The sequence below is a fragment of the Barbus barbus genome (assembly GCF_936440315.1).
Source record: "Barbus barbus genome assembly, chromosome: 42".
NCBI lineage: Eukaryota > Metazoa > Chordata > Actinopteri > Cypriniformes > Cyprinidae > Barbus > Barbus barbus.
Window position 1 is genome coordinate 1,954,058 of NC_136720.1, and position 15,498 is coordinate 1,969,555.

At 41.6% G+C, this 15,498-nt stretch overlaps 1 protein-coding gene across 3 annotated transcripts in view; it reads right to left on the bottom strand.

Annotated features, from left to right (window-relative positions):
* Nucleotides 1-15,498, bottom strand: part of LOC306861603 (NACHT, LRR and PYD domains-containing protein 3-like) — a 40,295-nt gene that overhangs the window by 6,044 nt on the left and 18,753 nt on the right. For 2 of the 3 annotated variants that reach the window (XM_079403976.1, XM_079403977.1), the window contains 5 exons: nucleotides 9,719-9,892; nucleotides 5,393-5,563; nucleotides 4,680-4,853; nucleotides 4,011-4,184; nucleotides 3,881-3,927 (listed from right to left, as the gene is read on the bottom strand). In XM_079403976.1, coding sequence (XP_079260102.1) covers nucleotides 3,881-3,927; nucleotides 4,011-4,184; nucleotides 4,680-4,853; nucleotides 5,393-5,563; nucleotides 9,719-9,892 — 740 coding nt within the window. The remainder of the gene's footprint in view (nucleotides 1-3,880; nucleotides 3,928-4,010; nucleotides 4,185-4,679; nucleotides 4,854-5,392; nucleotides 5,564-9,718; nucleotides 9,893-15,498) is intronic. The other variant, XM_079403978.1, reaches the window with a different exon arrangement.

Here is a 15,498-nt window from a genome sequence, read left to right on the forward strand (position 1 = left end):
TGACAATGTGTGCTGTAGCACGATACTACGATATTTCTTCAAAAGCAGATCATGGAGACATTTTTATCGTCCACGATCAAAAATCATCATATCGAACACCCCTACATCAGATAGTACGCTATAGATCCCCTGAGGAACAATTCCACTCATTCTCTTCAATTGGAAATGAAGAATTGTATAAACTTGTTAAATCATCTAAACCAAAAACCTGTATGTTAGACCCTGTTCCATCTAAGCTCCTCAAAGAGGTGCTTCCAGAATAATAGATCCTCTTCTGAATATCATTAACTCATCATTGTCATTAGGATATATCCCAAAAATCTTCAAACTGGCTGTTAAGCCAACTTGACCCCAAATAATTAATTAATGACAGACCAATCTCGAATCTCCCCTTTTCTGTCAAAGATATTAGAAAAGGTAGTATCATCACAACTATGTTCTTTCTTAGAGAAAAATTATATATGTGAAACTTTCCAGTCAGGTTTTAGACCATATCATAGTACTGAGTCTGCTCTCATTAGAGTTACAAACGACTTGCTCTTATCATCTGATCGTGGTTGTATCTCTCTATTAGTGCTACTGGATCTTAGCGCCGAGTTTGACCACAACATTCTTTTAAATTGACTAGATAATTATGTTGGCAGTAGAGGAAGTGCACTGGCATGGTTCGAATCATACTTATCTGACTGCTATCAATTCATGGCAGTAAATGAAGAGGTATCATACCAATCTCAAGTGCAGTATGGAGTACCTCAAGGCTCAGTACTTGGCCCCTTACTTTTCACGCTTTGCATGTTACCCTTGAGAGATATCATTAGGAAACATGGTGTTAGCTTTCACTGTTATGCTGATGATACCCAGCTCTAGATTTCTTCGCGACCCGATGAAACATACCAGTCCAATCTGTCCCGCCAGTTTCATAATAAACCGAAAATATATTTATACTCTTCATTATAACATAAAAGGTCTTTAACGTTGTTTCTTGTCATTGCTTTCGCAAAGCTTCAAACGGACTAAGCGTAATATGGCTTTCTCTTCATCAACTCGTGATCCCGTGTTTTCCGCGTCTCAGAGCGGCTCCTTTCACAGTGAAGTCTATTTTTGAATGTGCTGTGGGTTTAGCGCGCATCTGAGAACACAACGGGCACCATTTACACTTTGTTTTCACATTAGCATAATTTTCAACATTTTAATGGGCAAATGTTGACTATTTCGTTAGATTTGAAATGAGACGCGTTTGTAAATCTCTTTTCACAGAAGCTGGAATTTTCCGCCAAAATAAAAGCTCATAGGTTTATCTCTTGCAAGCAAGGATTAAAATTAACAGACACAAACAAAGAAAATATTGTACAGGCAGAGCAAGCTCACTGTTTATTGGATAAAAATATAAATATTGCAGTGGGAGTTTATATGAATCTATTTCTGAAGGGAACTGCTTAAGAGAAGTTTCAATGGCATTTTTCCCCTCTTATCACTGCTCTTCCATAAGCGCCACCTGCTGTCAGAGAGTGAAATTCAGCCTGTCTGCTGCTTTTGTTTTATGCAGGTTTTAGCATAATTTCACAAAGCTTTAGTCAGTCAATTCTGTTTTTTCTTCAAATGTTGACATGATACAATCAAATTTAAATAAGAAACAACTTTATGATACATCTACATGTAGCATCATTGTTTGTATCGTGATTAAAATGCAGTGGTTGGTTCTAATTTCAAATATCTTTTTTTTATTTTTATTATTAAATATGTTTAGTAGTTGTATTAGCAGCACCTGCACCTGCAAAATCAGTTTAATGGCCAGGAAAAATATTTGTGTGTCTGGTAGATTTTCACAAGTCACCAGAAAAATGTTGTTTGTATCGTGATTAAAATGGCAGATGTGGCTCCGGGTGTATGGTCACTATGTGTGTGTGCACATGGATGGGTTAAATGCAGAGCACAAATTCTGAGCATGGGTCACCATACTTGGCCACACACCACTTCCCTTCCCTTTCCCTTTATAAACGTTAGGCCCTGCTTGCACGTGTCGAAATTAGGACAAAAGTATTGTAATTTCCCTACTGTAGAATAAGGTGAAATAATATACCTGTGAAATATTCATTTTCATTTATTTTCCAGTGTAATTGTTTTCCAATACATGGCTATTACTGTCATAGGAATAATAATATAACATTATTATTATCATTATATTCTAATTAGTTTGGCTTCCAAATTCACCGGTGCAAGTGTAATTTAGACTGAAACATTACATCACAAATATAAAGAGGATTTAGTCCTAGATCACTGTCTAATACTTGATGGTTGCTCTGTAAATTCTTCGTCATCAGCTAGAAACCTAGGCATACTTTTTGATAGCAATCTTTCCTTCGAAAAACATGTTTCTAGCATTTGTAAAGACCACAAGAACCAGATGAGTCCTTTGCACAGTCTGATTCTGTTTTAGCCTAGATTTAAATGACACTATTTCGACACATTTCCTTGTCTAAATACTGTAAAGATGATGTAAAGCCACCCAGCTTTATATCAAGCTGATGTAAAGCTGCTTTAACACAATTTGCATGGTTAAAAGCGCTATACAAATAATATTGACTTGACTTAAGTATTTCTTTACACAGTTCAATAAGTGTGAAGTTCATCAGTTGTGCAGACAGACTATATATACAGTGTATCTGTGCACATACACAAACTCCACTGCACACTGAACACACAAGATAGTCCTGTTTTACATTTGTCATATCTGTGTGGAGTTTGGTGTGTGTATGGATAAACATTAGATGTTTGTGTGTAGAGTTAAAAGTGAAAAAGCACATTTTAAAACAGTTTTGAAAGAAGCTTTTGTGTTTTTGTGTAGTGTTTGTGGTTTTGTGTATAGAGTTTAGGGAAAAGGAGCTATAGTTTCAGGAATTATAAGCAAATGAAATGAAATGCATATTTTGACAGTGATGCTCTACACCATCTAGCTGTCAGAAAAACTGATTTCTCAAATGTGTGATTTACTAAGGAAACTACAGCATGGTAAATATAGATAACTCAAGAAGTAAAATACAAAAAATACGTAAATTCTCTAAATATGCAAGCTTTAGTTCCAGACCTCAGCTTGGTTCCATATATATTTTAAATATAAATATAAAACTTTGAACCCCATACAGTATCTTTCCTCAGTCACATGACCTTCTGCCTTACCTATGTATCTAAATGTCAAAAATAATAATAGCTTCATAAAACAGCTGATTTTATCTTTTAATATTAACATCTAATTGAGCTCAACTTACAATTTTTTTTTAAGAGAAATTCTCAGAAGCCATGAGGAAGCTCCTTTGGCTCTGAGGACCCAATATCCTGACTATTTTTGGGCTTTTTTTTGTTCATTTTTTTATTTATGATTTTTTTTTACAAAGCATTACTGGCGCCCAGCTGGTAATGTTTTAGATATACACATAGACACAAATTATCCGGACCTGACCGGACCTCTTGGAACTTTAATTGAATACTCCTGCGAGTGTGTGTGTTTTTGGGACAAATGAGGACATAAATTTATATGACACAGGTATGACATAGGTTTTACAAGGAAAAGGTGACTTATGAGGAGATTGTTTGTTATTTGCCCAATAAATGACAATAACATTTTAGTTTTAAACCATTTTTTTTGACAGATTCCAAAAATATTTGTGTTTTCTCTTTATTTTGACAGATGGTCTAATAAATTGTTAAGCACTGTATGTTTTCATAGTATTCATTTGGCACGTTTGTCTGAAGGACATTGGGCAGAATGTGGAATAGTGTGTTTTTTTTGGTCAAGAAAAGCAAAAGGGGCTTTTTTTTAAATCCAACTAATCGTTTATCAAAATAATCGTTAGTTGCAGCCCTAATGTGTTTGTAGACCTACACTTTCGCAGTCCTGCTGTCATCATGATCTCTCCTCCATGATCCACACTATAAACACACAAACACATATTAATGTAGAGCTGCATCATTCACACACACGTTCAGTATGTCAGTATTAGTGTTTGACATACTTGAGTGTCTGCAGTTTATAGTTTGGATCCTGCAGTTTGTGTTTGAGCAGCTGGACTCCTGATTGTCCTGGGTGATTGTAGCTCAGATCCAGCTCTCTCAGGCGTGAGGGGTTTGAACTCAGAGCTGAAGACAAATAACCACAGCCTTCCTCTGACACCATACAGCCTGACAACCTACAGACACACACAGACATATCATCTACAGCCACAGACAGATAATCTACAGACACACAGACAGATCAACTACAGACACACAGACAGATCATCTACAGACACACAGTCAGATCAACTACAGACACACACAGACATATCATCTACAGACACACAGACATATCATCTACAGACACACAGACAGATCATCTACAGACACACACACAGATCATCTAAAGACACAGTCAGATCATCTACAGCGACACACACACACAGTCAGATAATCTACAGACACACAAAGTCAGATCATCTACAGGCACACACACACAGATCGCCCAGCCCTACAGACAAGCAGCCATATCATCTACGGACACACAATCAACTCATCCACATACACAGTCAGATTATCAACAGACACACAAAATAATCTACAGACACACAGACAGATCATCCACTGACACAGACAGATCATCTACAGACACACATAAACATTATGACTAGCTGACTGTTTTTAAATACCTCAGTATCTGCAGCTGACAGTTTGTACTCTTCAGTCCATCAGAAATAAACTTTACACCAGAGTCCTGCAGGTCATTGTTACTCAGATTCAGCTCTCTCAGGACAGAGTTTGAGGATTGTAGAGCTGATGACCAACTCTTACAACACTGAGCAGTGAGATTACAGCCAGCAAGCCTGAAAGAGAGCAGAACACACACATCAACAGTCGAAACATCTACAGACACACACAGACAGATATATCATCTACAGACACACACGGTCAAAACATCTACAGACACACGGGGGAAATCGTGGCCCAATGGTTAGAGAGTCGGCCTCGTAATCCAAAGGTTGTGGGGGCGAGTCTCAGGCCGGCAGGGATTGTAGGTGGGGGGAGTGAATGTCCAGCGCTCTCTCCACCCTCAATACCACGACTGAGGTGCCCTTGAGCAAGACACCGAACCCCCAACTGCTCCCCGGGCGCCGCAGCATAAATGCCCACTGCTCCAGGTGTGTGTTCACGGTGTGTGTGTGTTCACTGCTGTGTGTGTGTGTGTGTGTGTGTGTGTGTGTGTGCACGTTGGATGGGTTAAATGCAGAGCACGAATTCCGAGTATGGGTCACCATACTTGGCTGAATGTCACTTCACTTTCACTTTCACACGGTCAGATCAATTACAGGCACACAACTGTAATCAGTTGACTGTAAATGATCTCTTATATGTCCATAAATACCTCAGTATCTGCAGCTGACTGTTTGGACTCTTCAGTCCATCAGAAATAAACTTTACACCAGAGTCCTGCAGATGATTGTTACTCAGATCCAGCTCTCTCAGGACTGTAGTGGATTGTAGAGCTGATGACAAACTCTCACAGCACTGAGCAGTGAGATTACAGTCAGCAAGACTGAAAGAAAGAAGAATACACACATCAAGAGTCAGATCATCTACAGACACACACAGAGAGAGACCATTTACAAACACGCACAGATCATCTCCAGAAACACACAGAAAGATCATCTACAAACACATATTCAGATCATCTACAGACACACCAGTGGCGTGCAGTGATGTTTTAAAGGGGTCATATGACGTTGCTAAAAAATTAGCATTATTTTGTGTATTTGGTGTACTGCAATGTATTTATGCGTTTTAAGGTTCAAAAAACACATTATTTTCCACATACTGTACATTATTGTTGCTCCTCTAGCTCCGTCTTTCAGAAACACGTAGATTTTTACAAAGCTCATCGTTCTGAGAAGCGAGGCGTGCTCTGATTGGCCAGCTATCCAGTGCATTGTGATTGGCTGAATACCTCAAGCGTAAGACTGAAATGTTATGCCCCCTTGCCATATTGTGATTTATTTATTTTTATTTATTTAGTCATTTAGCAGACGCTTTTATCCAAAGCGACTTACAAATGGAGGACATAAGAAGCAATCAAAACCAACAAAAGAGCAACAACGTGCAAGTGCTATTACAAGTCTTGGTTAGCCTAACGCAGTACAGATAATTATTATTATTATTGTTATTTTTTAATAAAAAGACAGATAAAATACCATTAGAATAGATAGTGCTAGAGTTAGAGGGTCAAGTAAAGTAAAAATGGCGTGTCCAGGTGCGATGACACAAAAACACATTATAAATGAGGCATTTGTTGCATCCAGTGGGGACATAATTACTGATTATAATGACTTATACTGTCTTTTTACGCGGCGCGATGCAACATTACCATGTCTGCATTTGTGATCGGAGAAACGACAAACAACAAGCACTATTCTGCACTGCTCAAAACTCACGTTTGAATTGTCAGATTCTTAAATAAGAAAGCGTACTTACAGGCTGTGAGTCAGAGGCGCCAGACTGTCCTTGCAAAGTTGGAATGGCCCCACTTTATAGAAACAGCCTTTGTGCATAGCTGGTAGGCTACTCCCAGGTTCAGGAAATAGTCCTCCGTAAAATGCGCTGCACACACTCTAATATGTGGGTTGAACTGTGTTGAACAGTGTTGTAAATACTACTTAAAGGAACACTCCGCTTCCCAAGAGTGAAACGGTTGAGTTTTACCGTTTTCGAATCCATTCAGCCGATCTTCGGATCTGGTGGTAGCATTTTTAGCATAGCTTAGCATAGATCTAGCATAAATCTGATTAGATCGTAAAAATGACCAAAGAGTTTCGATATTTTTCCTATTTAAAATTAGACTCTTCTGTAGTTACATCGTGTACTAAGACTGACGGAAAATGAAAAGTTGCGATTTTCTAAGGCGATATGTCTAGGAACTATACTCTCATTCCGGCGTAATAATCAAAGAACTTTGCTGCTGTACCATGGGTGTAGCAGGCGCAAGTGAGGCCTGCAGTTCGTTAGATGTTGTTCTGGGTTCTTTTATGACCTCCTGGATGAGTCGTCATTGCGCTCTTGGAGTAATTTTGGTAGGCCGGCCACTCCTGGGAAGGTTCACCACTGTTCCAAGTTTTGGATTTGTGGATAATGGCTCTGACCGTGGTTCGCTGGAGTCCCAAAGCCTTAGAAATGGCTTTATAACCCTTTCCAGACTGATACATGTCAACAATTTTGTTTCTCATCTTGTTCTTGAATTTCTTTAGATCGCGGCATGATGTGTTGCTCTTTAAACATGCTTCACTTTGTCAGAAAGGTTATATTTAAGCGATTTCTTGATTCAACAGGTCTGGCAGTTCACTAGCCTGGGTGTGGCTAGTGAAATTTAACTTAAGCTTTCTAAAATAATGTGGTTAATCACAGTTCTGTCATGATTTAACAGGAGAGGGCAATTCATTTTTCACATAGGGCCAGGTAGGTTTGGACAGCTTTTTTCCCTTAATAAATGAAATCATCATTTAAAAACTGCATTTTGTATTTACTTGCATTATCTTTGTGTAATATTAAAATTAGTTTGAAGTGTGACAAATATCCAAAAAATATATAAAAAAGGAAGGGGACAAAAACCTTTTCACGGCACATGTATATAAGATTTATGTCCCTGTTACACTTAATGTTTACACTAAGTGCAAATAGCTATAGATTATATTTACACCTAGCAGGATTTTATTTATACTATTATTTATACTGCTATTTATACTACTTATTGCAAAAAAGTGACAATAATCTGCACCTCAGTATTGTAGTACATTATAAAACAGTATGTAATAACATATTGAGTGTAAATTATAATTTTAATTCAAATTATTACATGGATATTGGGACAATAAATCCCTCCCTACACCTACCCTAACCCTTCCTGATACTTTAAGTTCAACTTTTAGACTATTTCCTTCATTATTATTGAAAATACATGCCTTTCCGACATGATTTCTGATTTGAAAAGGCAGGAAAAAAAGTTTGGCAAAACGTGTATTCGAACCTAGGTCGATTGCATCAAAAACGACTTCAAAACGTACTTCACCAGCTGTGCCACTGGAGCTGTTATTGAAAAATAGTCTTCTGTAATGCTTTGTAATCACACGTTGGTGGGCAGAGTTAGTGTAAATAACCTCTCTTGTAAATAAGGCGGCCTATATGCACTTGTAAATTTATACGTTTTTTATTTGTGAGCCGATGTTCAGCTGTTCTTTTTAATAGTCAACTTATTTTCGGGTCATCGTCATAAAAGCCCTGTCACAAACATTGTCACAGGCACGAAGATACATCTTTCATTTCATCAAGGTGAATGCTTGCACAAACACAAAGCAGTGATATCTAAGCGGGAGAGTTGCTTACTTACTTTATAATTAGTCAGTAACGCCATCATTTTCTTCATTCAGACCGAGAGCTTGCATGAAAACAAGAGGCGGTATTTATCGTAAGAACCAATCACATTCAATCATAACCAATCATATCCAATTATTGTGTGATGGAGGTATTGCCTCCTCTCACGTGACATTCCCCCATTCATTTAAATGAGCCTCCAGAAAAGTCACGGCACGCTAAGGGGTCTCTGTAGAAAGTCTATGGACCAAAGGGAGGCAAGCCTCCACTGTAACGTTACCTGCGGGTGTGTCGCTGTTGGACAGTGTTACTTTATAAAAACAAGTGACTTTTAGACTTTTAATATCATATTTAGTCACATTTGCGCGGCTTTATTTTTGTAATATAAATTATTTTCTAATCTAATTTTGAGGAGAGGAGACACTGCCTCCCTTGCCTCCTCAGAGGAAATGCCCCTGAGACACACACAGACAGATCATCTACGGACACACACAGACAGATCATCTACAGACACACAAAGACAGATCATCTACAGACACACAAAGACAGATCATCTACAGACACACAAAGACAGATCATCTACAGACACACAAAGACAGATCATCTACAGACACACAAAGACAGATCATCTACAGACACACAAAGACAGATCATCTACAGACACACAGTCAGATCATCTACAGACACACAAAGACAGATCATCTACAGACACACAGTCAGATCATCTACAGACACACACAGTCAGATCATCTACAGGCACACACAGTCAGATCATCTACAGACACACACAGTCAGATCATCTACAGACACACACAGACAGATCATCTACAGACACACACAGTCAGATCATCTACAGACACACAAAGACAGATCATCTACGGACAAACAGTCAGATCATCTACAGACACACACAGTCAGATCATCTACAGACACACACAGTCAGATCATCTACAGACACACACAGTCAGATCATCTACAGACACACACAGGCAGATCATCTACGGACACACACAGGCAGATCATCTACGGACACACACAGACAGATCATCTACAGACACACAGTCAGATCATCTACAGACACACACAGGCAGATCATCTACAGACACACACAGACAGATCATCTACAGACACACACAGGCAGATCATCTACAGACACACACAGGCAGATCATCTACGGACACACACAGACAGATCATCTACAGACACACAGTCAGATCATCTACTGACACACACAGGCAGATCATCTACGGACACACACAGTTAGATCATCTACAGACAAACATCAACATTGTGATCAGTTGACTGTAAATTATCTCTTATATGTTGTTAATACCTCAGTTTCTGCAGCTGATAGTTTGGACTCTTCAGTCCATCAGAAATAAACTTTACACCAGAGTCCTGCAGATTATTGTTACTCAGATCCAGCTCTCTCAGGACACAGCTTGAGGATTGTAGAGCTGAAGACACAATTTCACAATGCTGATCTGAGAGATCACAGTCAGAAAATCTGGAAGAGATTAAATAAAATTTAAGAAATAAAACATTACAGACATGTACAGAGTGTTGCCAGTTTTCTGAGGCTATACAAATAAGTTTTGAGAGATTCTCCAGACAGCTGTGAAGTTTTACATTTTATTTTTTTTATTATATTAAATCCAGGCTAAATTGTTAATTTGCTAAATATTTTAGTTTTCCTTTATTTCGCGCTTCAGGAACTTGCTGTGCTTTATTTTGCTTTATTAACTTTATTCAACGTCACAGCCATTCAAGATCAAATTATGTGATGAATAAATGCTTGATATGTAGTTTAAGCTTCACAATAAGAGACAGATTAATTCACTGAGTCACGTATGTGGAAATCAAATCCTTTAAAAAATTAGGTTAATGAAATAAAAACGCCCTGAATGAGTGCATTTTGGGGAAAAACAGTTGAATTTAATTCTCTGTCAGCTGTGGCTCTGTGGTTTAAATTCAGTTTTATGAGGTGACGCAAGTGCTTTAAAAAAAACAACAACAATTTACCACTTTATTTATGAAAATACAAATGTTTGATATTTACATTTAATAATTCTGCTAATAATATATTATGCTTTTCAACATGTCACGAACACATTTTGTTATTCGCAGTGTTCGATAACGTACCTGAAAGCCACAGTTAAGTAAAACTACACATATCGTACCAGAAAATGACTTTGGTAGAAGTTGAAGTCACCGTCTAGAATATTGCTTCAGTAAAAGTTTTAAATATAAAACGGCCACATACACACTGCAGAGTTTCAGGAATTATTCTGGAAGCGGCTCTAATCTGTAGTTAGAAATACTCAGCATCAGACACTCTCCATATGAAAGAGTGGTAATTAACAGCTTTGTATTTCCAGCCCCACAATTAAGCTTATGGCTACTGAACTGACCCCCGATAACCAAACACTCCGACTGGAATCACACAAATGTACAGAATATGTGTTACTCAGTGTAAAATGGACATGCTTTATCTAAAAGAAGAACAATTATGGTGTAACAAATCATGGTGTTTTAGAATACACATAAATCTCTGGATAAATCTAATAAATAAACACATAAATGAGCAAATGAAACGAACAAGTAGGTTTATTGGGTATTTGAACCAGTGTCACTGACACTGTTGAGCAGCGCTCAACCAATAGACTACAGATTAACTTTTCCTGAAACACCCAGAAGAACCTTTTCCAGCAGCGTGTTCACGAGAGAGCAGCTCTTCATTCCTCTCACATCACATTAATAAAGATAATCAGTGGCATCATGAACATCGTTTTGAGGTGACAGTTCTGCACTGACTGTGAGGTATGATGATCTAGTGCTGGATTTGTGTTTATTATATATAGACCTAGTTTTATAATGAAACTTTTGACCTGTTAAAATGTAGGTTTTAAAATTGTATTTGTGACATTAATGTGATCACAATGCTGACAGAGTAAATATGTGTTAGAAAACTAGACCTATCACTTCACAGTAAAATACCTTTCTATCGTTTTATCTATTTTATGGCATAATGCAGATCTCTTTAAATGTACAAACCCGATTCCAAAAAAGTTGGGACACTGTACAAATTACGAATAAAAAAGGAATGCAATAATTTACAAACCTCATAAACATATTTTATTCACAATAGAATATAGATAATATATCAAATGTTGAAAGTGAGACATTTTGAAATGTCATGCCAAATATTGGCTCATTTTGGATTTCATGAGAGCTACACATTCCAAAAAAGTTGGGACAGGTAGCAATAAGAGGCCGGAAAAGTTAAATGTACATATAAGGAACAGCTGAAGGACCAATTTGCAACTTATTAGGTCAATTGGCAACATGATTGGGTATAAAAAGAGCTTCTCAGAGTGGCAGTGTCTCTCAGAAGTCAAGATGGCAAGAGGATCACCAATTCCTCCAATGCTGCGGCAAAAAATATTGGAGCACTATCAGAAAGGAGTTTCTCAGAGAAAAATTGCAAAGAGTTTGAAGTTATCATCATCTACAGTGCATAATATCATCCAAAGATTCAGAGAATCTGGAACAATCTCTGTGCGTAAGGGTCAAGGCCGGAAAACCATACTGGATGCCCGTGATCTTCGGGCCCTTAGACGGCACTGCATCACATACAGGAATGCTACTGTAATGGAAATCACAACATGGGCTCAGGAATACTTCCAGAAAACATTGTCGGTGAACACAATCCACCGTGCCATTCGCCGTTGCCGGCTAAAACTCTATAGGTCATAAAAGAAGCCTTCACGAGTTCGCCCTTGCGTATAATGAACAGAGTTAAGGTTTATGCGTATTTGGCGTGCTGTCCGGGGAGAGGGCTCCGAGCTCTGTAAATTACTCCCGAACCCGGGGCACTCCTCCTGTCCGGGGAGAGGGGTCCGAGCTCGGCATTTAGCCCGGACCCAGAGCGCTCCCCCCCGAGCTCCTCCCCACGCTGGGGTAGGAGCGGGCTGATGGTGAGGAGTAGGGGTGGAGGTGGGATGCTGAAAACTGTAGAGAGAATGAAGGTAAGATGGCTTGGTCTATTTATAGAAGTTCTCTCTCGGCTGATAGGATAGACTGAGTGATTGCTGATGGTGAATTGGCCGTGTTAATTATCTGCGCGTGCTCCTCCCGAAATTTGTTAATAAAACATCACTTCACGAGTTCGCCCTTGCGTATAATGAACAGAGTTAAGGTTTATGCGTATTTGGCGTGCTGTCCGGGGAGAGGGCTCCGAGCTCTGTAAATTACTCCCGAACCCGGGGCACTCCTCCTGTCCGGGGAGAGGGGTCCGAGCTCGGCATTTAGCCCGGACCCAGAGCGCTCCCCCCAAGATGCGATTAGCGCGGGACAGCAGCCGGAGTGGGGCGTTGATAACCCCCCGAAATTTGCAAGGCTTCAGGATGGAGAGGCGCTGGACGTCGCTTGGAGTGGAAATGTTGCGGTGGCATCTGAAAGAGAATGTGGCTTCTGAGGAAGCGGCTCTGCTGCCGCATCTGGAAAGAGAATGCAACTGAAAGGGAAAGTGGCTTCTGCGGAAACGGGCACTGCTGCGGCGTCTGAAAAGGAATGCGGCTTCTGCGGAAGCGGGCACTGCTGTGGCATCTGAAAGGGAATGTGGCTTTTGCGGAAGCGGGAGCTGCTGTGGCATCTGAAAAGAAAATGCAACTGGAAGGGAATGTGGCTTCTGCGGAAACGGGCACTGCTGCGGCGTCTGAAAAGGAATGCGGCTTCTGCGGAAGCGGGCATTGCTGTGGCATCTGAAAGAGAATGTGGCTTCTGCGGAAGCGGGCACTGCTGCGGCATCTGAAAAGGGAATGTGGCTTCTGCGGAAGCGGGCACTGCTGTGGCATCTGAAAGGGAATGTGTCTTCTGCTGAAACGGGCACTGCTGTGGCGGGATCGAATGAATAGGGCGCTACTTGTAGTATTTGAAAGAGAATGCGGCTTCTGCGGAAGCGGGCACTGCTGCGGCATTTGAAAAGAGAATGTGGCTTCTGCGGAAGCGGGCACTGCTGTGGCATCTGAAAAGGAATGTGGCTTCTGCGGAAGCGGGCACTGCTGTGGCATCTGAAAAGGAATGTGGCTTCTGCGGAAGCCGGCACTGCTGCGGCATCTGAAAAGGGAATGTGGCTTCTGCGGAAGCGGGCACTGCTGTGGCATCTGAAAGGGAATGTGTCTTCTGCTGAAACAGGCACTGCTGTGGCGGTATCGAATGAATAGGGCGCTACTTGTAGTATTTGAAAGAGAATGTGGCTTCTGCGGAAGCGGGCACTGCTGCGGCATCTGAAAAGAGAGTTTGGCTTCTGCGGAAACGGGCACTGCTGCGGCGTCTGAAAGGGAATGTGGCTTCTGCGGAAGCGGGCACTGCTGCGGCAGTATCGGACGAGCGGGGCACTGCTGCGGCCTTTGGAAGAATATGGCGTCTGCGGACGCGGGCACTGCTGCGGCATCGGAAAAAGAGTGTGGCTTCTGCGGAAGCAGGCACTGCTGTGGCGTCTGAAAAGGAATGTGGCTTCTGCGGAAGTGGGCACTGCTGCGGCGGTATCGAATGAGCAGGGCGCAGGCATTCGGACCGAATGTAGGTCTTGAATGCCTCTGATGTCCAACGGCCGAGTGTCTGGATCTGAGGCTGGGAGAGGCCTTTTTGGGCGGCTGTGGTAGCTGCGCCTATGCGAAAGGAGTGGCTGGAGTAGTGATCTGCTGGGATACCGGATAGTAGTAGGACGGACTTGAGGTGTTTTTGGAACCAGAAGCGTGTGGCAGGGCGATTTGAGTCGTCGACGAAAAGCGGGTCGGATGGGAGTTTGGCCTGCGGGCTCCTGTACTGTAGGTAAGCTAAGAGGGTTTGGTATGGTTGGATTGGTGACTGGAGATTGAAGATATAAATGACGTGGCCTCTTCTCGCTTGGTCTGTCTTGCTTTGCTTGATGAGATAGGAGATTGCTTCGGTGTCTGGTGCTGATAGGTCTGAAAGGGTTGGATGGATTTTTGGATTGACGTTGGATGTGATGGTGAGTTCCGAGCATCTGAGAAAACCGAAGAAGGCCAAGATGAACATGGCGTCGAGCGTGCGGGCGGTGTGCATGGAGTGGTAGCCTCTGCGGAGGGTGGAAATGCATTTAGTTAAGATCTCTAGAGTTATTGGCTGTCTAGCATCTGGGCGGGTGGGTTGGGCTCTTTGGATGCCCTTAATGAGCATGGATGTCTGCGGGCTGGTTATTCCTGGGGAGGGTGAGCCGAGCATGAGTTTGTGGAAAAAATGGATTCCGCTGAGGTAGCCTTTGATGGAGCTGGCCTGGAGGTTTTTGGTGACGTTGAGATGGGAGGTGAACGAGGTGATGGTGAGTAGGGAAAAATCGGGGAAAGGCAGGTTGTAGGTGCGGTGGAAACTTTTGAAACTATTCCAAGCAGTTAAGTACGATTGGAGGGTCCTGGGGGAGACGGCATGGAGGATGGAACTGAGGGAGGCATCTAGGAGGGTTCTTAGAGGGTGATTTACGGGAATATCAGCTCTGAATATGGAGGTACTGGCGTTGGGAGTTTGTCGGCATCTGGCACCAGCAGCCTGAATTTCTGGAAAGCAAACCGAGAGAGAGAGTCAGCTATTTGATTTTTGGACCCGGGGACATGTTTTGCATTTAGAATGAACTGGCCGCATACCGAGATCCAGATGAGACGTCTTAGAAAGGGCATTAATGCGGGGGAGTGAGACCGGCCTTTATTTATGCAATGCACGACCGCTTCGTTATCGCAATGCACTACGATGCTTGCGGTGGACCATTCTTTCCCCCGCAGAACCGCTGCGGCGACGAGAGGATATAACTCAATCAATGCTGAGGATGACAGGGACTGCGGTAAATCTGACAGCTGGGGGGGCCACGTGGATGCAAACCAGCGGCCTCGGTAAAATCCCCCGAAACCGCTGGAGGGGGCGGCATCCGTAAATAATTGGATGTCGTCGGGGTGGGAAACCATGCTGTTATAGAAGAAGGATAAGCCGTTCCATTGTTTGAGGAAGTTTATCTATAGCCTGAGCTCGTTGCAACACGAGCTGGATAGGGATAGGTGATCCTCCAGCGCGTGCACGGAGGACGCGAGGGATAGTAGG